This window comes from Talpa occidentalis, unplaced genomic scaffold (assembly GCF_014898055.3).
Source record: "Talpa occidentalis isolate TD23 unplaced genomic scaffold, MPIMG_talOcc4v2.1, whole genome shotgun sequence".
In the NCBI taxonomy this organism is placed as follows: Eukaryota; Metazoa; Chordata; class Mammalia; order Eulipotyphla; family Talpidae; genus Talpa; species Talpa occidentalis.
The window spans coordinates 25706669-25734360 of NW_026555331.1; the positions used below are offsets into that span (position 1 = coordinate 25706669).

The 27692-nt window shown below is 36.2% G+C and overlaps 1 protein-coding gene across 2 annotated transcripts in view; it reads left to right on the top strand.

Moving 5' to 3' along the window:
* The window catches only part of ANGPT1 (angiopoietin 1), a 224052-nt gene that overhangs the window by 108156 nt on the left and 88204 nt on the right, over positions 1-27692 (top strand). For both annotated transcript variants that reach the window (XM_037502770.2, XM_037502775.2), the window contains exon 2: positions 21643-21798. In XM_037502770.2, the coding sequence (XP_037358667.2) occupies positions 21643-21798 (156 nt within the window). The remainder of the gene's footprint in view (positions 1-21642; positions 21799-27692) is intronic.

Genomic DNA, 27692 nt, shown 5'->3' on the forward strand with positions numbered 1-27692 from the left:
TTTTCACTTCAGCTTATAGTGCATCCCAAAGATCTAAAAGTCATAATTTAATTGGGTAAATAAGTGGTTTTTTTAGAAAATTAAAATAGCCAGTAGAGGAATAAGTTGGAAATTGCATTCATGTGTTTCTATGAATTAATGCAATGAGAAGACATTGTGGAGAAAGGTAGACCTTATAGGGTTTAGGAGTATCTACTGTTATGTGAATATGCTTTCAGTACATTCTGGGACCACTCCATCCCCTCATCCACCAGGCAAGAGAACAAAACCATATTGATAGATTTTTTTTAAAGCTTTATTTATTTATGCATGCAAGAGCTAGGGTGTAGGCCAGAGGTGCGGGAATGAGAGGATTCACCAGAGATGTAGTGGGGAGCAGAATAGACGGATCTACTGAAATACACTGCTGAGGGGAGAGCAGGTGAGACAGGAGAGGTCTGCTGCACCTTGTGGGTTAGCTTCCTGGCTGGGGACTGAACTCATATAGCAGTGGCTGGCAATAGCTTGATAGCACTGAGACTTTAACCCCTGCACTACCAGGGAGACCCCCTGGGGGTATATCTTTTCATTTGGGGGGAGGATTTCACTAAAAGTAAAATTACTGGGCCATATGCAGTGGCTGGCTATATAGCTTGACAACACTGAGACTAGCCTTGCACCACCAGGGAAGCCCTATTTATAGTTTTAAAGGCTGAATATATCCCACCCTGTAATCCTATGCAACAATCTGCTCTTTGAAGGTAAGCCTGATGTTTTAATATCCACGGATGACCTAGGAACCATATAAAGAAAATTTAACAATGGGTGCCCAGCCTATGCATCTCTGTAATGTATTTTTTAGAAAAAAAAGATTAACTATTGCATTGCCTTCCTCTAGTTGGGAGAATTTAGAACTAGCATCCCCTCCTGTCAAGAATAATTACATTCTTAATGCTGGTGACTCACTGTTCTTACCTATATAAACTAAATTCAAATTTGTGTTTATAGTAACAGCTCTCCCAGAGTAAAATCAGTTGGACTGCTTCCTGGCTTTGAATTCTCACTTTTATTCCCCAATAAACTCTTTATCTAACTCTCATTGAAACTTTATTTCTAGTTAACAGTTGGCTAAAAAATTATGCCAAAATTTAGTAGCTTAAAATAGCAAATATTTATCATCTCACATAGTTTCTGAGAGTCAAAAATAATAGCTTAGCTGAATGGTTCTTGTTCCAGGTCCTTCAAGAGGTACAATACAAGAGGCCTTACAGTCACTGAAGATCTGACTGGGGTTGGAGGATCCATTTTAAGCTCTTGCACCTGACTGCTAGTCAGAGACTTCAGTTCCTGACTATGTGGACCTATCCATAGGACTGCTTATAACATGATTTACCTCAGATTAAATGATGAGGGGGAGATTGAGAGCTTGAGAGAGAGATGAACAAGATGCTGGGAAGCCATGATGTTCTTTTTTCTAAAGTGACCAGTCTTGGGCCTCCCCTGGTGGTGCAGCGGTTGAGCGCTGGGCTGCAGAGCTGCCTGCAGCCTCTGCAGCACTGGTTTAATCCCTGGCCACCAGAGAGGGTACAACATGGTGCGACAGACCTCTTCTACCACACCCACTGCTCCCCTCAGCAGTGTATTTTGTCAGTCTGCCTGTTCTGTTCCCCATTCTTGCTCTGGTAAATTCTCTCACCCTCCTACACTTATGACTGTACCCAGTGCTTGTATAAATAAATAAATAAATCTTTAAACAAAAATAAAGTGACCAGTCTGCCATTTTCTCTTGGTCACACAGATGACTGGTTGAATGCAGGAGAGGGCTATATAAAAATATGAACCCAGGATGGCGATATCATACTAGAGATTGAATACCACATTGATGCTACCTGTAAATGCAGTAATCCTTTAGAATCTATCCTATCAAAGTGTCCATGTATAATGGTACATAGATAGCTCTGAAATTGGTCATTTAAAGTAATGACAGCAAACTCTTAAAAGAAAGTGAACCCATATTCTAAGAACTACATTGGGTTTGTAGTACATGCACACCAAAAGATCTTTAAAAAAGAAATATAAGACCTGCCAGTTTCATTGTTATGCTAATCAAGTCAGACTTCTGTCTTGTCTCCTCTGTAATTCAAACTTTTTTCTTTTTGGTAGTATGATGAATGTAATTCTGAATAAGAGTTAGAAAGAACTGACTTCTAGTCTCTGTCCTTTCATCTCTTGGCTGTACAACAAGAGCCAAGTTTTAATCTCTGATACCTCATTTCTGAAATAGATATAATAACACTTATTTCTAATACTTATTGATATTTGGGGACTAAAAGCTGTGATGTGAGCAAACTGTTTAGCACATTGCCAACACAATGAGAACATAATAAATAGTAGTTATGAATATCTACATCCAATTCAGTATTTTTTTAAAGATTTATTTATTTATGCATACAAGAACTGGGGCACAGGCCAGAGGTGCAGGGGAGTGAGAAGGTTCACCAGAGACAGAGTGGGAAAGAGAACAGGTAGATCGACAGCAATACACTGCTGAGGGGAGCAGCAGGCGAGTCAGGAGAGGTCTGCTGTGCCGTGTGGGTTTTTCCCTGGCTGGGGATCGAACTCGTGCTGCAGAGGCTGTGAATAGCTTCATAGGTTGTGTCTTAACCCCTTGCACCACCAGGGAGGCCCCAATTCAGTATTTTTAAACTAGACATGATGACCTTTAGTTGGTTATAAAACTATAAAAATGGATTGTGTCAAATCTTATTCAAATGAAATAATATTGAACAGTATAGAAAATATCAGTCTTATGGGGTTCTAGTCCTTAGTGTATCATTGGTATAAATATTGTTCCCATGAAATCTATTTCTTACTCATGTGCACATGCAGACTTTTATGTGTGTGCATACATGATGTGTGTGTGTGTGTTGTTCTTGTTGTCCTGAAAAAAAACTATGCCTCATACTGTGGGTCAAAATTAAAAAAAAAAAAAAGAAAAGAAAGTCATTCATCAGACTTTGTTATATTTGCTTTTCCTCTTGAGAAGAATCAAGTTTATTCTGTTCTGGCAATTGTATCACTCTGAATGTTTTGGAGATTGTAGTATTTTAATGCCTTTTTGCTGGAGCATCTTTTCCTGTTTAGAATCCCATTTAAAGATGAATCCCACTGTGCACAGTGCTGTGACCTTCCAGATCTGCATCACCAGAAGTGCCTCAGACAAGAACAAGACTCATACTTTATGCTCAATAGCATAGTGGTTGCAGATGCCTTTGAGCATCACAGAAAACCCAGAATACTCAAGACTTACTCATTAGGAATCTTTTCTAAAACAAGCATCTCTGAGGAATTTTTTCAGTTGTGTAGTTAAATAAAGAAGTTCTAAGTCTCTGAAATTTATGAGATTCTAAATATCAACCTACCTTAATGTAGGCACTGCTTCTCCCAGAGGAAGGAGCTATTTGAAGCCTTTGACTGTCAAGTGTACCAATAGTCCAGTATAAGTAAATGCTTCTCTATGCAAGCAAATGTTCTTTTTATTATAGTAATGTCATATTTGCTTTGTCTTAAATTATTATTGATAGTTAGCATCAGTGACTTGAAATGCATCATCTTCAATTTATCTGAAAAAAATTTAAGCACTTTCCATAGTGTTACTTTCATAGTGCCTATGATTCTAAGTATAGTGGTGAAGAATTTTATAAGAGTTATTTTATACTTAGATTTTTCTGTTTCTAGTTAGTTGTTCAGCTATGTTCAGCTAGATATGTTAACTATAATGTTTAAAATGCTAGAGAAAAAGACTCTTTTCCCTCAACCATTCTCCAATGTCGCTTCCCCCCACACCTCCATACAGTATTTTTATGAAGGACATATGGGAACTTTATTAACTGCAGTCTCACACTTTACTCATTATTGGTCTGGCAATTCAGAGTCTAATCATTGTCAAAATCATAATTACAGATATTTCTGGGTTAAAATTGTTCAAGGAGAAAGTTCCCTCTGAAGGTTTGAAACAACTAGCACATGTTGGACAGAGATTTCTTTATACCCTGTGGCAAAAAGTCTGAAAGAATTAGTGAATATTTATGTGAAATGGCTTTCTGACATTACAGTAAAATATTAGTACCTGTTTCCAGACATTTTGGCCACCCTGTATACTTAGATTCCAGAGACAATATAAACAGGAAAGTTACACCTCTATAAGAATGAGGATTTTCAAAACTTTTTATCATTAGGCAGGCAGTAGCATCAGTCATTGATCGACAATATTTTGTAATTAGTCCTTTATATTTGTACAACTATAGTTTACACAATATTTTCATTCTAACAATTCAAACTCTTTGACATAAGTATTATTATCATTTAGTATCCAGATGAGGCAACCAAGACTGAGAATAGTTAATGACTTCTTCATAGTCGTGATGCTAGTTAGTGTTAAGAAGTTAGGTCTGTAATAAAAAATCTCTCATTAATGTTTTATGTCCTTATATCCACACCTGCTAAGGCAATTTAAATATGTTTCTTTCCTTTAGCTCATTATTTTATTTTTTAGTGCAGCTGTGTTAATAATTTTTCTGGTTTAATTCTCAAGCAATACTATGATGTACATTATTCATCCCATTTTCTAGATGCAGAAAAGGAACTCAAAGTCACACAGCTAATTCATTACCAGCCTAAAGTTGTCAGAGTCCAGAATTTATTCTTCTTTCTCATGTACCGCTTCTTCTTATGTGCTGCTTTTATGGCTATAAATCGGAATCTGATAAAAGAAATAATACAATGACTAATTTCAACTGCTAATTATCTTCTATTAAATATAGATTTAGATATATAGATTTTATATCAGAGAATTCATACTTCTTCTAATAGATTTTTGAACTACTTCTCCTAATATGGCTCCAGACTGAAGCATCAGTATCTGCCATTTGCATAGCATATTATATCCAACTAAGTGTTTTTGCATGTATTATTTCATTTGATTGTTATAATAAACTAGTTAGGACAGGTACAATTTGCATGATAATTTTACTGATGAGGTACAATTTGCATGATGATTTTACTGATGAGAAATTTTTCTCTCAGAGAAATAAAAGACTGTAATTTCATATGTCTGATAAGTGAAAAAAAGATCACTTAGTTCTCTGATGACACATCTGGGAGCTCTCCACACACATGCTGGAGATAGTCCAGCAGGTGGAGCATTCACCTGCCAGTGGGGGTCATCACCACCTTTCTCCCACTTTTCAAGGAATCAGTTAGACCAGAATGATTCTTCACATTTGAAGAGAGGTCCTTACAACTGGACTGAGACCCAGGGTGTGTATGAGCACAATCACAAACTCTGGACTTAGATAAGGTGGACTTAGATAAGATTCCATTTAGTTGTGAATCTTTGAGGATATTACTTATCTTCCTTGACTCTCCATTTATTATAGATGGAAAAGTGAGAAAACAAAGTTGTGATTGCCTGATATAATGGTGTGAATCCAACCAATTCACCTGACTTTTTACTCTAACATTTCTTACCCTGATGCTTGAGAATCCTCAGCTTTAAGAAGTCAAAAGTATAAAAGGTCTCAGCAACATCCCATTGTATCCAGGGGTTGGGCTTCATGGTTTCCTGTACATAATGATGATGATACAGTGCTAATATTTAAAAGGTCTTAATGAAGCTGTGAGTGCTGAGAGCAGCCAATCTTGGGGTAGTACACATCTGGACAGAAAAGAGGCTGATTAAGCATGTGCTTTCTACAAATTATGTCTGTACTCAGTCACATTAGTTAATTGAGAAGACCTACCACTCTTTTATTGCTTGTCGTTGAGTATGTGGAGAAAAAAGATGTTATGGATTTCATAAACTTGGTGTATATGTTTTACAATGTTTTACAGTCTATTTCTATTCTAACAGTAACCACATTATAATGATGTCGTATGTTTATGTACTTGTCTTTCTCACTAGATTAAGAACAAAGCAAGAACTATATCTTTTGCATCTATCTCCCAGGCACAAGGTCTGTTAGCATTCAAAACATGTAAATTACTCAGTAGATGCTGATTGCATGTGTTTATCTCATAAGAAATTATAGAAATGTATATATTATATAAATTTGCACATATTTACACACCCACATCTGTGTGTGTGCCTGTATGCCTTCATCATTATCTAATCTACTATTTTGTAATCTTGCACCTACTTGAGAAGACATGGCATCTTCAAGTGGGAAAATTATGGCTGATTACTTTATCATATATATGTATATTCTAATTCACCATTCTATATAAATATATGCATCTATATATTATAAATAGATAAATAATAACTAAATTTTACTTTTTGCTTTTAATAACTAAATTCTTTGAGCAAAAATTATTTCAGTTCAGTAGTTTTAATTTAGATATAATTAATCAGCATATTTTAAGTTGGTAAACTAGAAAATATTTATTTCCAAAAGGAGAAAGTCTTGTTTGCAGGTCATTGGTGACATTTTGTTGCTAATTTTTTAAAATATCAGATTAGAGAAAACTCTAGGAGAATAAGTCTCAGAATAAGTCTTAGAATAAGTGTTTGCTCGACATTTGTATTTCCTTGAAAGGGTGATGGTTTTGTGGACAGGGAACAAAACACGATAGTAATCCACATTCCATATGAAGATGCTATCTCTGTTTTGGTTGAGCAAATGAAAGAAAATCCTAATGCTTTTCAACAAGGATAATTAATGAGACACTAAATAGTATATCACCATGAGCTGAGGAAAGAACAAGTCAGCCTGTCATATAAAATAGCTTATGCTAGGTTTAGGAAGTCCTCTAAGGGCCACTACCTACTGACCTAATCATTCTTTTAAAATTCTTAGGCATGATAATGATGAAGGGATTTTTCATTTTTTTGAAAGGGAGAGCAAATGAATAGAGACACTTGCCCCTCGGAAAGTGATAATCAAATATGATGTGTTTTTATTCCCTCTTTCCCCTTCACTAGTGGCAGTGCCAACATTTGCCTTCAGGACCCAGGCAGCTATGTTAATAACCAAAAGGGCTGGAAGTTTCATGTCCAAAAGAGGTATGAGCTGTGGCTAGTTGAGGACTATGAATCCTGGCTAAACGCTTAAAACTCCTTAAACGATAATGTGCTAGCCAAACAAAACACATCAGCTGGACAGATTAGAGCAGGGAACGACTTGTTTGTGATCCTTGCACTAACCAAGTAATTGAGGTGGATTGAAGTGGAAAGAATGAACATCTGAAGGATTGAAGTTTGAGTATTAGCCCCAGCATTTGGGCTCTGTCACCTCGATCATGTTACTTAATTTCTCAGAACTTCTGCCATCCCATTGATAGGAGAGGGCCACACCATTCCAAAGGCTGCTGTGAGGATAATTAAAGGAAGTACATACAGACTTTAGTTCCTTGGCTACACATTGGAAATGCTCAAGAAACAATGCTAACATTATAGACTTTCCAAAATACCCTCCCCCTTCAGAAGAGACAGCCTCTGGCTCTTTCTGCTCTTGGTTCACTTTCGTTTATTTTCTTTCTTTAGTCCTCACTAAGCCAAGGTTTGGGAAAAGAGGGCCAGCACTAGAGGTGAAAAACCAATGCCATCAGCGGGCCATGTTTCTGAATCACAGCAATGCTCCCCAGGTTGGCTCTGACCAGACCACACTAAACTGCCAGATGGTTAGAGGGTTCCCACTAAGAGTGCATTCTAAGCACATTTCTCTCCTTCTCTTGTCCTTTATGGTATTTTTTCCCCCAGATATAAAATTAAATTCTCATTTTCTCAAAGAAAGTGGAAAATACCAGACCATTTCAAGAAGAAAATAAAATTCACCTGTATTCCCATCACTGAGCGATAGGCACTGCTCACAATTCTTGTTTCTTTTCTTTTTCCAGTGCACTCAGACATGTGTCTGAATACACTTACCATAATTGAGAACATACAAAATATACACTACTCATTATGTTGAATAGGAAGGTTTTCTTTTGGCTAAGTTATTGTTTTCTTAAGTCATGGAATGTTGGTACTTTTTAGTCCCTTTGTACCTTAAAATCTAGAGTACAGAATCTCTTCAATTGAAGACTGCCTAGAATGTGGGAAGGTTTGTCTTTATAATTGTGGTCAAAGTTATTTAAAATCTTAATGTAGCAATTTATGTTTGAGAAGAACCATAGAATCAATTTTTAGTCCTTGGTAACATGTTTCCTTATTTCTCTTTTCTCCTCAACTCCCTAATTGCTCTCTCTGGGAAATAACTATTTGACAAAGATAAAACAGATTCTTGAGATACAGTCCATAAATGGGGCAAGAATCATCCCACAGTTTTCCTCCTACTCCTTAGGGGAAAAGCCCTTGGGGTTTGTGAGAGGCTGAGAAGTGATTTGTTCCTTCTTGCTCGAGAGCTAGAACTCAGGAGAGTGGGTTTTACAGAGTTTTGAACTCTTCATTGTAAGTCTGGCCTTGAGGTACAAGGCTATTTTTAGCCAGTTAAAATTGCTAAATCTAACTCAGTCCTGACATTCATAGTAAAATTACACTTGTCTCAAAAACATGTTGGTTAAAAAATAAGATTGTAAGGAGCCATATAATAAGTTAACATTTTCATAAATCTTGAAAATATACTAAACAGCTTTGTTTATTATTTTGAGTCTATATGCATTATAAGTCCATATAAGACCACATCAGCTTCAGGATGATGGTTAATTTTGGTGTGTTTATAGAGGGGATGCTTTGTCATCTATATATAGAAACATTCAAAAAACTAAGTCAAGGAGTCTCATCTGTTAAATCTTAATGGTAGCTTCCTGATGTCTACTATTAACAATTTCATGGTTTAAAAATATTCCTATGATTCAAAGATTTATTCTTTCCAGTAAATTAAATTAGTCTTCTTTTAGTTAATGAAATATTTAAGATTTTGAGCACGCATACCTTACTGGGGATAGGGATCTGTATAGCAACCAAAATAGACAAATGAGTCTCTAACTGGACTTGTACAAACTTCTCTGACAATATGTATGGTAAAGGGAGCAGGTACTTTAACAGTTACTCATGTTATACTTCATTCTCTTTTGTGGTATGTAATTAATTCTGAGAGAGACTAATTTATTGTCATGGTAATTTCAGCTCCTTTCCAATAGCACTTGAGATACAGTAAGTATCACCAGGACATCAAAATGTTCTTTGTGAAAGATGAGACAATACTTAATATTTGTAGTCCAGAAAGTGAGGGAAAAACAGGGTTTCTATTTCATTTGCAATCTGTGAGGAACCATTGTCCCCTTCTTTTGCTTTAATTGACTATTTCCACCCTAGTCATCCTTCCAGTGCTTGGACCAAGGGTAATTTAAATAAGTACTTAATAAATATTATTCAGGAAAATTAGTTAGACCTCACACATAATGCTTTGGAATGTTTATTATAGGATGACATTGACAGTTTTATGCTTGTACAAACTTACTGCACATTCCATTGAGTTATCCCATATTGTAAGAGAAAGTACAGGAACAGACTTGTGTGAGTGCATACACACACGCACACAAACACTCTCACACACTCACACAAACACCTTTACCTTTAATTGTGTCTTATTTAAGCAGATGAAATAAGGTTAATGTAAAAAAAATTATCCACTTAGTGGTATTTCAGAAGACAAGGAAGATAAATAGAGAGCTGTATGTCAAGAAAAGAAGTAGGGCCTCCCTGGTGGCGCAGGAGGTTGAGCGCTGCACTGTGAAGCTGTCAGCAGCCTCTGCAGTGCCAGTTTGTTCCTTGCTGGCCGGGAAGAAACCCACATGGTGGGGCAGACCTCTCCTGTCTCGCCTGCTGCTCCCCTCAGCAGTGTATTTCAGTCAGTCTGCCTGTTCTGTTCCCCGCTCTGTCTCTGGTGAATCCTCTCATCCTCCTGTATATCTGGCCTGTACCCTGGTTCTTGTATGAATAAATAAATCTTAAAAAAAAAAAGAAAGAAAGAAAAGAAGCAGCATATGTGAAAAGGTGAAAACCTAAAGACCAGAATGTGTAACAGGGTATTATTAGAATGAGATTAAATTTTTAGTGCTAATACCTTACAATTTCATGTGAAATACTTGAGTAAAGTAAAGGCAATTTTCTACCTAGTAATAATCCTCCCGAAAAAAAAATCAATAAATCCTTTTATTGTTAAGGCTTTTGAATTTCTTTTTTTTTAAAGATTTATTTATTTTTATACAAGAACCAGGGTACAGGCTAGATGCGCGGGAGGGTGAAAAGATTCAATGGAGAAAGAGCAGGGAACAGAACAAGCAGACTGAAGAAATACACTGCCGAGGGGAGCTGCAGGCAAGAGAGGAGAGGTCTGCTTCACCATGTGGGATTCTCACTGGTTGGCTGAGACATGAACCCATGCTGCAGAGGCTGTGGACAGCTTCACAGTGTGGCGCTCAACCACCTGCGCCACCAGGGAGGCCCAAGGCTTTTGAATTTCTGTTACTGTGTACCTTATATCATCTGCTGAGAATTTAAATAGCATGATCTATCCTGCTGTGTTTTATTTAATAGAGGAGGTTTTCTTCTAAAGATGAACATCACAAGCTACTTGTTTTCACCATTGTCATTTCTCAAAGGAGAAAAATACAATTTACGGAAGATGTTGGAATTATCCTGTGGAGAGTCTCTTTTACATTGTCTATCCCTCACAACCTCTGTCTGCTGGGGTGATCAATAGTTCAAATGTCAAAGCTTTCTTTTTTTTAGCAAAACAGAATGTATTTTATAAAGATTGAAGTGGGTTAAATCATTTTAGATGAGCAAGAAACTCGTATGGAGCAATAATTAAAGGAAGATATGCTTGCAATTTTCTGTTTGAAACAATATTTTTTTTTATTTTAAAACTTATACTTTTGGGCCTCCCTGGTGGCACAGCGGTTGAGCACTGGATTGCAAAGCTGCCAGCAGCTTCTACAGCTCCGGTTCGATCCCCGGCTGCTCCCTGGCCACCGGAGGAGGGTCCCACATGGCGCACAGACCTCTCCTGCCGCCCGCTGCTCCCCTCAGCAGTGTACTTCCGTCCTTCTGCCTGCTCTGCTCCCCGCTCTGGCTCTGGTGAATTCTCTCACCCTCCCGCGCTTGACTGTACTGAGTGCTTGTATAAATAAATAAATAAATCTAAAAAAAAAAACCAAAAAAAAACTTTCACTTTTACTGTTTTAAAAGCAATGTTATTTAAATATGTAATATAAAATTAAACATAAAAACAAAATTATTTCATGATTCTTCTGTTTTTCTGTCATCAAAGTGTAAATTCAGAATTTGTGGAAATGCTTTCTTGGTTATTAAGCAGAATTCTTGAACTTTCCATTACTGTTTAACAGGCTTTATCTATAATGATTATATTTATCATTAATATATCTCACCCAAAAGCAAGTGATGCATGGATTCTTTTAAACAGACTTTTAGTGAAATGACCAGAATAACAAGACTGTAAGACTTGATACACAGAGATTGGAAATATATGTATGTGAATGAATGAGCATATGCTTGCGAGTAAATTTACATATATACCATAATATGCCCCTATATGTGTTATTAAAGGGGTGAACTTTTTACTTAATGGTTTTGAAAATATGGTAAGTGCATAGAAATGATCTGCCTGAGCCTTTTATATGAGTCTCAGTTTAAAACACAGTGACTTGCCCTTGTCCTGTGTATGTAGCTCCATGGTATTCCCTTGCTCCTGACTGATTTATTGCTTGATTTCCTGGATAGCACATGCCAGAAGGTTGTCAGGAAAGTCCTGGAGTGAGTTCCTTGGTTCCCTCTTTTAGAGGATTTCTTCCGTCCTTCATCATTCTTTCTGGCAGGCAGACAGGCAGGCAAGCTTACACTTCATTTAATTACTTGGAGTACACCTGCATTATAAGCAGTATGTATTAAAATCAATTTTTACTCTTTCTTTTATTCTATGGCACCATGATTGACACATTGTTAGTTTTCAGTGTGTTGGCTGGATTTTACTTAATTTAAGGAAATCTGTATAGTAGAGATGATTGGGAAAATAAAAGTAGAGAGGGTACAGTAAGATAAGATGAGGCTATGTGGTCCAATAAATGATATTTGTCTTCAGACCCATGAAATTTTGTATCATTTACATTGGTCTCATTGACATTTAAAAAGGTATCATTAGTAATTGGTAAGATGATATTTCTTACTTTCAGGAACAAATATAACTAGGTTAAGCTCATACTTGGAGAATATTAGCATTTTAATGTACATGTTTATTCATGCATGCATTTATTTATCTGAATATTATTGAGAACACATTGTATACCAGACAGTGATATGCAATAAGTGACACCAAACTGAACAAGAGACTGCTTACCTTCACAACTAATGGTGTACTAGGATGGTGGATAATGCTATTTTTTTGTTTTTGTTTTTTTTTAGAGGCATGTTTTATTTATTTATTTATCTGTTTGTTTGTTTTGTTTATACATGCACTGGGTACAGTCAGAAACGCGGGAGGGTGAGAGAATTCACCAGAGCCAGAGCGGAGAGCAGAGCAGGCAGAAAGACCGAAGTACACTGCTGAGGGGAGCAGCGGGCGGCAGGAGAGGTCTGCACGCCATGTGGGACCCTCCTCTGGTAGCCGGGGAGCAGCCGGGGATCGAACTGGCGCTGCAGAAGCTGCTGGCAGCTTCGCAACCCAGCGCTCAACCGCTGCGCCACCGGGGAGGCCCTGGATCATGCTATTTTGAATGAGAAAATAAAGAGGCACAGAATGCTCTAGAAGTACAAAGGAAAGCCACTTTTGAGAGGGGAGTCATGAAAAATTTCCTTGGGGAAGAAAAGCTTGATCTGAGTTTTGGAAAAGAGATCCTAGCCCAGAGAAAGGGAGGGTGAGGTGGAAAAGAAACATTCCAATCAGAGCAAAGTCATATACAAAGGTGTGAATGCCAAAGAAAATAAAACATATCTGGAAGAATGCAAATAATTTGGTGTGTTCCATGTATACTTGCACCCTGTGCTCCTGAGGGAAGCCCAATGCAGATTATAAAGATTCTTCTGTGCGATCAAGGAATTATATCTTTATCTGTATGTGCACATAGTGGAAGCCACTGAAAGAGTTTGAGCAGTTGTGTGACCAGGCCAAATTTGTACTTTAGATCCCTCTGGCTTTGCAATAGATGATGGATTGGGAGAAGCAAATCTGGAGTCAGTAGATCAGTTATGGGACCATTAACAAATCCAGAAGAAAAATTAACTAGAACCTGACCTAAGCCAGTGACAGTGAAGGGAAAGAAATGTAGAAAAGAAAAGGGAAGGAGGGAGATGGATGGAACAAGACACCCCTGAAGATATGGAAGCAACATAATTTGGTGTCAGCTGAATATAGAAAATGAAGGTAAGCAATAGTCAGAATGATTCTCAGTAGCTTGGGATGTATAGGTACTTAGTGTTGGTGCCAGTCATTGATATAAGAAATATAAGAAGAAATCAGGTTATGTTGGAGAAACACAAGGAACTTTTGGAAAAAGTGGAGCCTAGGGATTAAGAAAATTGGAGAGTCTAGGTCTTATCTTAAAACAGATGTGCCTGTTATAAAGACTTGATCCAGAACTTTTCTATTGTGTTCCTGTATCGTTGTTTCCTGCCATTGAGGAGAAAAATATTTTACAGATATTGATATATATCTCCACATTTTGAATTTCTATAATAAATGAAAATTAAAATCTTGAAAACTCTTCTACTTTGTAAATGGAATTTTAGATCAAATAATTTGGGAGTTTTGGGAGACCCTAGAAATAATCCAGTCCAGACTTCATTTTATACATGAATATTTGAATCTCAGTTGGCTTAAATGACTTGCTTAAGTTCAAAGAGTAAATCAATAGTAGTATATGGATTAAAATCCAGATAACCTGACTCCTGGCTGAATGTAATTTTTATATGCCATCTATTTTTAAAAAAATGTATATGGAAAATTAAGTAGAATATTATATTTTTAAGGTTTCTTGACTCTGACTCTTGGTATAAGAAGGTATGGATTCCTATGAGCTGATAATTCATGGGCAACTGTGACCCATTTGCTATCTGCTAATCACAGCAGAGCATTCCTGTTTAACTACCTATAGAGTATAGCAGTATCACCAGGCAGGCCCAGGGATACCTAGGCCTGACTGTCACCATGGTGGTCTCGGGATAACTCTGCCTGTGATAACATCAGCATGTACGCAAGGTCTCTTAATGTGTGGTCACAATATCCCCTCCTTTGTTTTTCATAAAACTTTGTTCCTCATTCCAATCCCACCTTTTGGACCTTATTCCTCATACCACCGTGGCATGATCAGTTTTAACCAGTCTGTATGTTTGCATGCTTTCAATATATGACACAAGAACTTCTGCTCAAGTAGCAGAGTCTTGCTTTGCAACCCTATTCCACAACTGTTGTGTCCCTCATAGCATTCCCACTGCAAAGAAGCAACAAAGTTCCTAATGCAACAAGAAGGTAGGTATAAAAGAGAAGTGCCAGGCTAGTAAAATATATTTTGGCCCAGGAAACATCTCATATGTTTATATGAAGAGAGAATGCGTTTGTTGGATCTTGGCCCTTCTGTAGGCACTGTATGTGACTTTTGCAACTTTCAGCACCACATAAATGTCTCTTTTTTCCTTAAATATTTGTTTATGCATACAAAAACTGGGATATAGGTCAGAGGTGTGGGGGGTGAGAGGATTCACCAGAGACAGAGTGGGAAGCAGAATAGGCTGATCTACTGAAATACACTGCTGAAGGGAGACATGGGTGAGACAGAAGAGGTCTGCTGAGAATAGTGGGTTACCTCCCTGGTTGGAGATCAAACTCATGTCTCAGTGGCTGGCAATAGCTTGATAGTACTGAGACTTAACCCCTTGGGCCACCAGGGAGGCCCAAAAAGATCCTAATCAAGGAAAACAATTACAGAATAATTTGTTCACATGAGATTTTATGGGGTGCCTTGATAACTTCTTCACATGCCCCGGGGGAATGTTGCTACTACTGCTTTGGAAATGATGTGAAAACATCCCTTCACATTTTAATATCTGCAGCTGAGATCTTCACTATATCAAACAGAGACAAGAATATTTGAGGAAGAAATGTAATCAGAAGTAAACTCCATCAAAGTATCCATCAACCCTATGAAATTACCTATGTGTCTATTTTTCACAAGATTCAACTTTTTGTACTTATAATGACTGGTACCAGGCTTAGTATATAAGGTATGTTTATCACATATTTTCCAGAACCAATACAAGTATGATAATTTGGTCTTGATTTTTGTCACTGGTGAGATGATGCGTAGAGAGAATAGAATTAGGGGAATACTGAGGCTCAATGACTGAGGAAATGATTGTTCTAATTAGTGCTGGAAAGTAAGGAAAGAGCCAAGAAAACAAAGTCAGGATCCCCAAAACTTATGGAGCATGAATTGGTTTTATAAAAAGGGAGCCTCAAATAAGGATCCATCAGAAATAAATTAAGTAGGAGGATGCAAGGAATAGGGAACAAAATGTGGAGTGGCCAATAGTACCAGCAGCTATTAATGCTGGTTCAGCCTACTGAGGTCTGAGTTTCCCACAGAGTTATCACAACCCAGCATCTGACATTAATTAACTGTTTCACCTTGCCTTCTATAACCTGTCTGAACCTCAGTCACCATGTCTATAAAACAAGATCCTTGGAGCTCATAATATTTAATGTTTCTTCCAGCATTTATTCTAATGGTTTTCTTTTTTCCATAAATATCAAGTGTTCCTCCAGATACCAAAATGAGCAATGGGATACATAGCATATATATCAGTATAGAAACTACTTTAACTGTCAACTAAATAGACCTATTGTCTAAAAATACAATTATACTTTTCCATTTGATATAAGAAACAGTATACTGGGGAATCTAATAGAAATTCCTGAAAAAAGTACATTTGGCCTCAGCCATATTTTTTATAAAATCATAAACTTAGATATAGCTACATTTTAATATTGTCACTGATTTATGAAACAATGAAATTAGATAAAACCATCAACAGGGCATTTTTTGCATTGTTTTACCTTTTTATTGCTTTCCCATATTTACCGTTTTACTTTATTTCATGGTTGCTTTGCCATAACTGAGTAATACCATATGCACCATCAATTCAATGAGAGTCCATTTAATCTGCAACATATTTTAAGTGAACAATGCCTTTGTCAATTTTTATAGGGCTTAGATGTTATTTTTTTAAGAATTACATGGAGAAATTCTATTCTTTGTGATTTAAGATATGCTCTAGTTTGAGATCCCTTGAAGTGAAATGATAGAGAATGCATTTCACATGCAAGACATGTCATAATCTCACACAGATTTTGCTTCATATGATCATGAAGCAGCAGTAATTTTGAGGACCCAAGAAGAGTTATCCCAAAGACCTCTCATAATGGAAATGATAGCATTAATAACTCTTCAAATCATTTGGTAAAAGACATGGACATGTGATTTACAATGAACTATCAATGGCTGATAATCTTGATTCCCTAAATATATTGTTGCCTCTGTAATAATACTAGTTGTCTGACAGTTGACTGTACATTTGTTTTCTCACCTCCTACAGTATTTTACAGGATATTACAGCCATTAATCAATGTGAGCATGAGTAAATTAAAAAATGAAAAATCACTGTCTTTGAACAAGTTTCACTTCATCAGCCTTTGTTTTATGTATTTCCTGCATGGATATTCTGTATTTCCATATTTTTCTGTAACATTGACAGCAATGTTCTTGTGTTCAATGGATAATTTACTATCCTTTAGAATAGGTCACAACTTCTGTTGTCATCTAGCCTGTTTCATAGACATACTAGCTCTACCACAGACTCGTTTTGTGATGAGAGACCATTTACTTAACTTCCCTAGCACATTTCACTATCTGTAAAATGAGGAAAAATAATGCATTGTCTGGGTTGGTATAAGAAGTCAATGGGCTATATATTTCTAAAATCAGGTTCAACCTACCCTTGGTAGTTTTAATATGCTGTTGTTATTGTTGTTGTTATGCACTTTGTTATATTTTACAATGGCTTGTGAGCAATAGAATGGAAAGACAAAACAACATGCTATGAACTACAGGCTAAAAAACAAACAAAAAAGATGGGAACCGATGAGAGGATTTTTAACAACTCATTGCATTAAAAATGTTAATTTTCCACATACCTGAACCTTGACCCTCTCACCTCCTCTCAAATTAAGTAGAGTAAAAGTAAATTTCATTTCTAAATAATATTGAATTCTCAATAACTGGCTCAAAACAAAAACAGTCAATCAAGTAATCAATCAGACAACTAATTCAATAATAGGGCTGTTTTCACAGCTTTGAGACTAGGAGAACATCAGAAGTAAGATTTGAATTTTTTCTTTTATATCTATCAAACTGTCTAAGGTCTCTGAGCCTCCATTTCTTAAACAATAAAAGTCAGTGCTTCCCTTGGAGGGTTGGTATAATGATCAGATCAGACAATGTGTACGAAAGCTCTTTGCAAATCATCTTACAAATGTAACATTACGTCTTTGCTTAAAAAACAGCATTTATTGTTGATTAACTCATTGCAAATTGTGTCCTATAGCTTACTATTTTTTTTTTGGCCAATGATTTGTAAACTCTGGAGTCCGATACTGGGGAGTGGCAGTATTGTCAAATAACTATGATTCTTGCTTGTGAGTTTCTCACTTTATAACCCATCTGCTCTTGTGGTCAGCAGCTTCTAAGCTTAACATTCATATCTTAGATGTTTATAAAATATTGAGCCTTGAGGTAGCTGCCATATTCTGTAATATATTTTTAAAACCAGTAGGGAATATATGAAGACAATTAAATTTGTTACAAATCTTTCCTGAACCCAGCTGATATGGCACATCAAGACAGATTTCACAGTTATACATATACAGAGGAATGTTTAGAGATAAGATGAAAGTAGTCTCCTTATTAATCACACATTGTATATTTGACTTCTGCCTCCTCCTCAGCCTTTAAATCAAGTACATCTGGTTTTTGCTACTTACGTGTGCCATTACCTTTTGCATTAAAAGACAGTTACTCTTAGAGAAAGCAGCACCATTTGATTAAAAAATAGTTAACTAGAGTTATATTTGTGTTAATCATCATGGAAACCCAAATAAGAATTTTAGTATAGGCTGGAAGCCCATTTTAATTCTGTAACCAGGTCAGCAGAATTGGGAGACTCTTTGATGAATGGTGGCATACAGCAGTCATTTTGCTTTGGTGGTGTTAACTTTTACAATTTAAAAAGAATCACAGTAAACAGAATAGATGATAGATAGGTGATAGATACTGAAAAAGACAAGATTGTTAAACAGCTGAACTTTACTGTAGTCACTCTATGCCAAGGATGTCTTCTGTAGTGGGGACTGAGGCAAATGGTTATTATTATACCCAGAGCAAGTCAAGCTCTTAGAACTTACTCCCACTAATCAACTACATAAGAAATTGATGTATATCAGTTACCAAGTAGATCTGTATTGGAGGTCACTGATAAGTGAAATACATCTTAGGAAAGAAATTTACATAGGAAACCAAATTTGTTCTTGAAATATCCTGGTGATCAGGGAATCTGATATATTAGTATAAATTTGATGGTGTAAATCATGGCTTCTCAAACCTTGTTAATTTACACACAAGGTTTGAAGTGTGAATCAGGATGTGAATTAACACATTAGAGCATCACTTTCTTCATTGAGAAAGTCTCTATTAAGATAGAGAGACACAGAGGTAGAGGTTCTAGTAGAATTAGTGGTAGACAGAGATAGAAACATAGACATGGATATAGAAATTTAAAAATATGTAGTACCCTCAAGCATACCTTTGAAAATTTTGATTCAGAATTCCTGTGTGTATTATGAACATCTGCATTTTTTAGACAATCCTCTTGTACTTTGGATTAATACACAATGTTTAAGAGCTATGTAATAAAATGCGTGGAGCAAATAAATAGTGAAAAGTAAACTGAATAGATTAGATGTTAAGAACATGGGTTTTGGCACTGAGAGTTGAGTTCTTGTTTGTTCTTGAGCAAGTTGTTCTGAATTTTCTAAGCCTTAATAATCTTACCTATAAAGTGCCTGTAACAATACCTACCACATAACATTCTTGTAAGGTTTAAATACTATAAATTAGCTCAGTGCCTGCCACACAGTAGACAATTGATAAATGTCAACTACAAGTGACACATTATCATCTCCATGACAGAGACTTATCTGTCATTCTAATAATATACACATTCATGTACAAACCCAAGTTACCCATATGAGCAAGTAACATACTGCTCCTGTTTGCCTGTCTGAGGTTTCCTTTGCTAAACATCCATCAAATGTTATCAGTCAAGATTCTTTTGTCTGTATGGGTTAAAAGCCTAAGTGAATATGATTGAAAAGAACACATGCAAAAACAAACATAGGCTGCTCAATGGGAAGTTATTAGATCAATAATTTACAGTGTCCGTGGGTGGGGCAGATCATGGTGTTATATGTTTATCTCTATGTATCACCTGGCTATGCGTGTGCCCATCTATCTATCCACCTACCATCTATCTATCCACCTACCATCTGTCTCTCTTCTTTTTTATTATGTAATTTTTTCAGCTTAGGCTGACCTTGTTTTGTAATGGTAAAATAGGGCATAAGTTGTGTCAGATTTACTGTTACCAGCTTATTACCATGTAGGAAAATTAAGTTCTTTTGTAAAATAATTGGACAATATTCCAGATCTGAGACTTCATGGCTTTGTTTACCAACATTGTTCCATTTTTAAACAACTCATTCTAAGTAACAGCACAGTGTTCTGACTTGCTGGCTCAAACATGTCCCTACTCCTGAAGCTAGAGTGGCAGAACTCCACCTAAAACATTGTTCTGAAGGGGATGAGATAATTTCCCAAAAGAAAATTAAGGGATGTTATTAGAAAGGGGGAACATGTAATACAGAATCTGAAACAATAGATGTCTGATACTCTGACCTACCTGCCTTTGCCCTGTCCCACTATTGCTCAAATATGCCCCCATTCAATTGCAATAAAGCCAAGATTCAGCCAGAGATCATGCATTTTGTTAAGATAATTTCCATATACTTACTATAATCTATTTTGTATTTGTTTTATAATACAATTTTGTAGGTTGATTTGCCCCTATTTTTAATATGGAAGTAAAGGATGAAGAGGGAGGGTTACTTAATATTGACAAAGAGTAAGTTCAGCATTTATTAATAAAAGCATGAGTTTGATTCTAAGCTTTCATGTGCTTTAGCTTGGGGAAAATGCACATTTGATAAATAGAAATAAGCAAGAGATGGTGTTAGTAAGTGAACTGCCAAAGTTCCACAAAGGGGAATATAGTTTTAGACTATATTTATTACATGATAATAATGTAACTATGGATTATAAAATAGTGGATGTATTTGGTTCACTAAATCAGTAAAAATCACGTAGCTGTTAATGATTTGGAACCCAGCTTGCAAAGCACGACTTGGCAGAACTATCAAGTGGTTAAGAGTGTTGGTATGAAAGTTAAGGACTTCAGCACTCAAATCCAAGTCTGGCTGTTTTTGTGGTGTGTGGCCTTGGACCTGATTTCTCTGGGATGCAATTTCCCCATATGTGTAATTGGGTAATAAAATGTCACCCTGCAGTGGAGGGGGAGAGTTAAGTGCACTGCCAGGGAGGTGCAAACTCCTTCTGTATTTTCAAGTAGTGCATGTTCTCAGCTTTACACTCCCCGGTGCCTAACAGGCCCCCTTGTAGTCAGTCACTTAATAATTCCTCATGGCCCCTATAGACCATTTGTTTCACAACCACAGTATTTTCTAAGATGGCATTATAAAGGACTAAATATTGCCCAAGGTGAGTAGAGCAAATTACATTTTATGGACTGTACTTTCAGAGCCTATTTTTGAGCTTGCAGGAGAACACAGAGGAGTTACAGCTAGTTCTCAGGCTCTGCAATTCACTTCAGGCACTGTTTCCTCTATTTTCATATTCCCTTAAAGGCTTGTGTTTTGGCTATCTACCTCTTTCCTCTTCTTGTCCCATTCCCATACACCAGCATGGTCTTTGATTCATCATTTCTGAAATTGAGCAGGAGTCGGAAATTTTCTCAGAGATGAGTGATCAGTATCTTTGGTGTAGTAAACACCAGAAAACAAAGATTTAGCTTTAAATTATGGGACTACCTCTGCAGCATTCTTGCTGGGTGACCTTGGGCTCATCATTGATCTCTGCTTCCTTTTCTTCTGCTATAAATAAAAAGAACAATGAAGCCATCTGTGCTTAACTCACATCTTTGCTGTGAGGGCTAAATGAGAGGATGTTATATACAAGGAAACACTATCAAACTGCAAACTTTCATTGTGATTTTGATTATATACATATTATACATAGCAGTATATTAGGTGTAAATATATACATAGCAGTATATTAGGAGTTTGTTAGTAACTAGATTCCTGTGTGCTCTGCTTCCATTTCCCTGGCTGCCAGAGATGCAGAGGATCCCTGCCAGATGGCTGATTTGTCAGCTGTGTCTTGTTTTGTCATTGTAAATATTCCATGATCCAACTGAGAGGCTTTGCTTATAATGTAGTATGGTTTGTCCTTTATCTTTTACAGATTGAGAATTACATTGTGGAAAATATGAAGTCGGAGATGGCCCAAATACAGCAGAATGCAGTTCAGAACCACACAGCCACCATGCTGGAGATAGGAACCAGCCTCCTCTCTCAGACTGCGGAGCAGACCAGAAAGCTGACAGATGTTGAGACCCAGGTACACTCTGGGCTAATGTCAAGCAACTCTTAACCAGGATTTTTTTTTCTCTTAGCATATTCCATAAACACAGAGTGCATTTCGGCACTGGGGATTGGAGAAACATACATTTTTGTTCATTCGTAATAACAATGACTGTCTGACATGCTATGCATGTTTCTTTTGATTTAATGAGCATTAGTATATTTACCCTTGTATGTATTTGCAACAACAGTACTGGCAAAGGACTTAATCAGCATCTACATTCCAATGAACATTGCAGCTACCAACTGTGATATGATATGTGTCAAACAAGATAACTGCTTGGGTCAAATTGGTGCCTTTGATATGAATTTTTGACCTGTCCTGGTTTGTCTCTGGCAATATTATAACCATAGTGGCCCAAGCAGTGGCTTTGTATATTCAGTGATTGGGAAGGAAAAACCCCAAGTAAATGGTGTTTTCCCATTCACTGCACTATTTATAGATGTGTAGAATTTTTTTTGAAAATTCAGACTGATTTTATACTAAGATAATTAAAACTGTGTGTGTGTGTGTGTGTTTGTATTCCTCTACCATGGACAATATCATGCTTAATATATAATCCTGTCTATTTATGCACAAATCAGTTTTTTAAAAAGTCATTTAATCATCACTGTTATAAATCTGCCAAAAGATGATCTCTTCGTAACTTTTAACCATGGAAATGGTTGTTCCAATTACCATTTTGAAACTATGGTGATGATTCCATATCAATGTAGCTGATTTCTGGAATCAAAGCTGGAATATATTGTGAAAAGATCTACCCACTGGGGAAAGTTTTTAAGTAGAGAAAACTTGGAAATAAAGCAAGGACATTATTTGATTGGCTATAGTTCAAGAGATTTCCTTATTTGCAAAAGCCTCGCTGGCTGTTTGTGATTGGTTGTTCTTATGTTTTAATTTCTTGGATTTGAGCTCATAGTCTATGGCTTATTTATTTATTTATTTATTGATATGTAAGCTACCAAGGCATTGGAGTGATCCTAATGACCTACTTGTTTAATTATTTTAACAGTATAAATTAAAAAGTAGGGTGCAGCCCTTTTTTCTATTTTATTTCATTTGTGTTAATCACATCACAGATCGTATATCAATATTTAAAAACAACCATGATAATTTATATGGAAAGAGCATTTTATATAACACAAACCTTTTTCCTATGTATAAATGATTCTTATGAAAACCATTTAGAGCAGACAAGAGGTCAGAAAGTTTGAGTGATTTTCTCACATTGATACAGATAATAGTTGAATCCAGGACTCATAGTGAAGCATACGCATTTCTTTCATCTCTCTCCGCCTTGATTAACACTACTAATAATACATAGCTAATCAAATAAGAACTTAAATGTCAACTGCATGGAGCAAAGATTCACATAGGCTTTGGAAAATAGTTTTTGACATACAGCCATCAGATAACCATGGAGAATGGTGAAGAGGAAATTACACATTTTAACTAAAAATTAAAGCCTTTTTGTAATCATTTATTATCACACTAAGCAAGATTGGTGATTTATGAACATTGACTTCCTACAGTATAAATAATGTGTGCATTCTCTTATTTTTTAAAAATGGAATACTTACTTTCTCCTGCAAAGCATTCTCATGTATTCAAAAACAAATACATAATATTATCCTACTTGAGTGAACATTTGAAATTTTTATGCATTTCTACTATATACTACTATGTGTATAGTACAATAAGTTTTATGACATAATGCCAGGGTTTTGTTTATTTTTTCCATCCCTAAAACCTCTTGAGTTGTTTTTGTTCTCTTTCCACCTAGGAATTGGAGTTGTGGGGAAAAAAATATTCCCATTGCTAGCATGCTAATCTCCAAAGTATTACGATGCATGTTATGTGCGATTTTAAGAGATAATAACTTGTTCTGCATGCTTAAGGCCAAAGGATATGTGCATTATGGAAAATAGTACAGAAAATTCATGGGAAAAAAAAAAAAAACTACTCCCTATGTGGAACAGCTAAAACTAGTCATTAATGACTGACAAAGTTTATTGGATGCAGTAAGCACACTTTTAAAATAGCTAAAACATAGAAACTTCTCCAAAAAATCACAAATTTATCAGAACTCCCTAAGAGAGGGAGGTACAGAAGGAAGACTGTCTCAGGCAAATAATTATGTCCTACTTACAATGTGAAGACTGTAGGCTCTTTTCCTCTTCATAGTACTACCTTCCAATTATCTGTGCTTTTTGTTATTTTTATACTCCAGATCATTTTCACTTGAATGTACATCCATGTACACACTTGGACCATTTCAACAGGATGTGATCTTTTGAGACTTAACCATTCAGGTTCATACAAGTCCTTGATAGGGACACATTTACAAAATAAATCTTGAATCTCTCCAGCATGTCTGCATAAACTAGTAGAATCTTTAGTGCTGTCCAGATAGCTCCTGGGATGTTGCTCCCATATTCTTTGTATTTGCTTCACATTTGTGCTTTCTGCTGGTGGTGGTGGTACCAAAATTATCACCATTTTACCATGAGCTTTCACATCCTCTCACAAAATCTAGGGTCTATTCTGTTCTTGTTGCTTACTGGCTGTGTAACTCTAGGAAACTTCCTTAGACATTGAGACTAAGTTTTCTCCAATTTCCAATCATTTGTATAGAAAGTGTGATATTAGAAAATTTAATCTTATTCAAAAAGATATATATTTAAGTACCTCCTTGATATAAGTTATATATCTTATATATCTATAAAGAATATAACAATAAATAAAGCAGTCTTTATCCTCAGTGAGCTTAATTGAGTCAATGTGACAAAGTTTTCTAAACCATTTCTTTCTTAAATTTCAATCAAATGAATTAGTTATGGACCTTTCCTTACAGCCACAAAAATTCACATTTCCATTCTCCTACTGTGGGAGGTGTAATTGTAATTTACCAATAGTCCCAGCTGCTGTACTCTGAAATCCATCACCGTGTTGGTGCAAAAGCCACAATTCCCAGGGACTACTTCTAGCCAATGACTCAGTGTGGTAGTGATACTTAAGCCTGCTCCTGGGAGTTCTAGGACTTCGCTGACACATGGCTTTGGCTAAGAGCTCACCATCAACCTTGTTGAACTTTCTCACAACAGCCCTGCTAAGTAAGCTAAGACCTTACTTAATCTTCCTTTCTTCCCACTCTTCTTCACTGTGGTTATACTTGCATCCCAGCGGAAGACATTCCTAGTGTCCGATGGCTTCTTCCCAAAATTCCCTCACAGGCATTTCTCCTAATAAATTTCTTGCATGTCCTTTTCTTATCATTCCTTCTCAGAGGTCACAAACATCACACCTGTTATATGAACTGCAGTCATACAGTTACTAAGTTAAGATAGTTCAGGAACAGGTTAATCAATGAAAAGAAATAGATTTGAAACAACAGCTCTCAATGTTGAGAATCTGGATCTCTTTAACTTAGTGAGAGAATAGTTGAGTAAACATTTAACCTTGGCTGTATTGAAATGGCAGTGGAATAAATTTACTAATGGATCACTCCAGGGAAATTCCCAGGTAAATAATTTTCTCATTAGGTCTGGAACAAGTGTTTGATGTTCTGTTAGGAGAGGCCTTAGTGAACTGTGACCTACAGGTCACAGTCAAAATCATCCTGCTATCTCTTTTTGTAATTAAAGTTTTAATGACTACAGGCACATCATTCACTTATATATGGTGTATGACTGCTTTCTCCATGCAATGGCAGAGTTGAATTGATCCAGAAATGATGTGGCCCATGAAACCAAAGATGTTTACTCTCTGGCTCTTTACAGAAAAAGCTGACCAACTCCTGCCTTGGGAATAGATTAGAGAGAAAGGATTTTGTCTGTCTTATTCATTCCTCTGTCCTTAGGATTTAGAACAGTATTTGGTACACAGTAGACTTTCAAAAATACTTATCAAATGATTAACTAATATTAGTGTCTTAATTTTTGTAGATTTCATCCCAATGCTCCCGAGTCCAAGAACAATGTCCTAGTGGTTGTGTGCTGATGGTAATATATACCCACAAATAGCTGATGGATCAGAATAGTACTTTGAACAGCTGTCAAAGACACAAAGTGACTTTGTTTAGTACAAAGATGTTCTGAATAAGAACATAGGTTGTATCTATTTTCTCTGCTTTGAGGAGCATGAGAGATTTCCCTACCTTCTAGTCTGTAGTGCTAATTTAGTGTTGGGGAAGAGAGAAAAATTGAATGTCATCAATTGCAGCAAACAGAAGATCTCATGGTGATTTGAAAAAAAAAAAATTTTGATAGACTGAGGGAAGGTAGCTTTCTGCAGTTATATGAGCTTAGGGAAAGAACTCAGACTCTGGAGACCATTACCTGTTTCCATTCTGATTCTACAATGAGTGTGTGTAAGCTGTGTTGGGCAAGTTACCTTCTATCTGCAATTTCTATAATATAAGTGTTATCTCTATAAAACTCCAAAAATTAGACTGATTGTAAATTTATTATAATGGTATTATAAAATATCACATGTTATAAATGCATACCATAGTATAAATGTTATTTTTAAATAATACATGTTTATAATATAATAAAAAACAAAAAATTATATAACAAGTAGTATTAATTACCACTTGTTTTATTAACATGGATAGGTTATATATATATTTTGTCTAAGGTAATCTAATTAACACTTCTAAATTTATTTAATTATTCTACAAAAAATTATAGGCATATTATTTTTCAAGGCTTAGTAGTTACTTTTAATTTGGAACAGTCCTGTGCTAAATTATTTCCATAATTTTGCAAATTGCTGATTTTCTCCTTCTCATTTCTTGTATGTGTATCACTTTTTTTTTTCCTGTAAAAATCTAGCTACCAGAGCATCAAATCTTGTGTTATAGTTGACATTTGAAAATCCATAATTAAAGTTAAAAGAAACATGAACTTACAGACAAGACTGATTTCAAAGTTAATATCCATAGAAAGAGTTTCCTTTGTGGACCTTGTGTTCTGTGTCTATCTCTAACTTTGTTTTAGTATTACTGTTAAGGAAGATCAGGGGTACCATTAAAATTATTTAAGGGGAACTAGCTGAAATTCTTTAACTCACTGTCTTTGAGAAACTGCTATTTATTTTTTAATTTTTTGAATTTAAAAAAACCTAAAATTTCACAGTTCACAAATTCTCAAACTCAAGTCTTATGTCTGCCTTACTTTATAGTGTATTCTGGAAATTTTAAGCTTTGAAATTGTTCTTGGGGACTTGTTTCACATGCTCTTCACTCTCCTTTTTTCTTTTTATATGCTTTTCTTTCTTTCAAGAGATGTGCTTTTGGAATGTGTTTAGTCTAAAGAAGGAAATGCCTTTTGTCATTTTAATGGAACACTTAGATTATTGCTAAGCAGCAAGTTCCACATAGACACATGACAAGAAAGTGGTTCAATTTATCATAGTTTCCTGTGTATTTCTCTCGTTGCCCACTTTTGAACTTCAAGCCTATTTTAATACATCAGCGGAGAGAGTTGAAATAAAGCAGCAACTGGGTCAAGGTGATGGGGAAAGATGAGATGGATTGGTATTTGTGCACAAAACTGGCCTGAGATGACCTACTCTCAGCCTGCAGTTCTGAATTTTGCTCCTTTCCATCTCCCATATTTAGATGCTGCTTTTGAGTAGGGCTGTTCCATTTGAACACAGCGTAGTCTTCAGATGGGCCTATTATCATCTCACTGACCATTACTCACTGTTCATTGTTTAGTGTCTTGGCCAAACATCTGGTTCTCAGTGTCCCCCTTTGTTTGGCCCCTTCTGGGCCTTAAAGGCTGGGAGGACTACAGGGAAAGCAGTCCTGCTGCTGTAGAGTTGACATCCATGGGCTAGGATGATAGTAAATGATTGAGGATTCA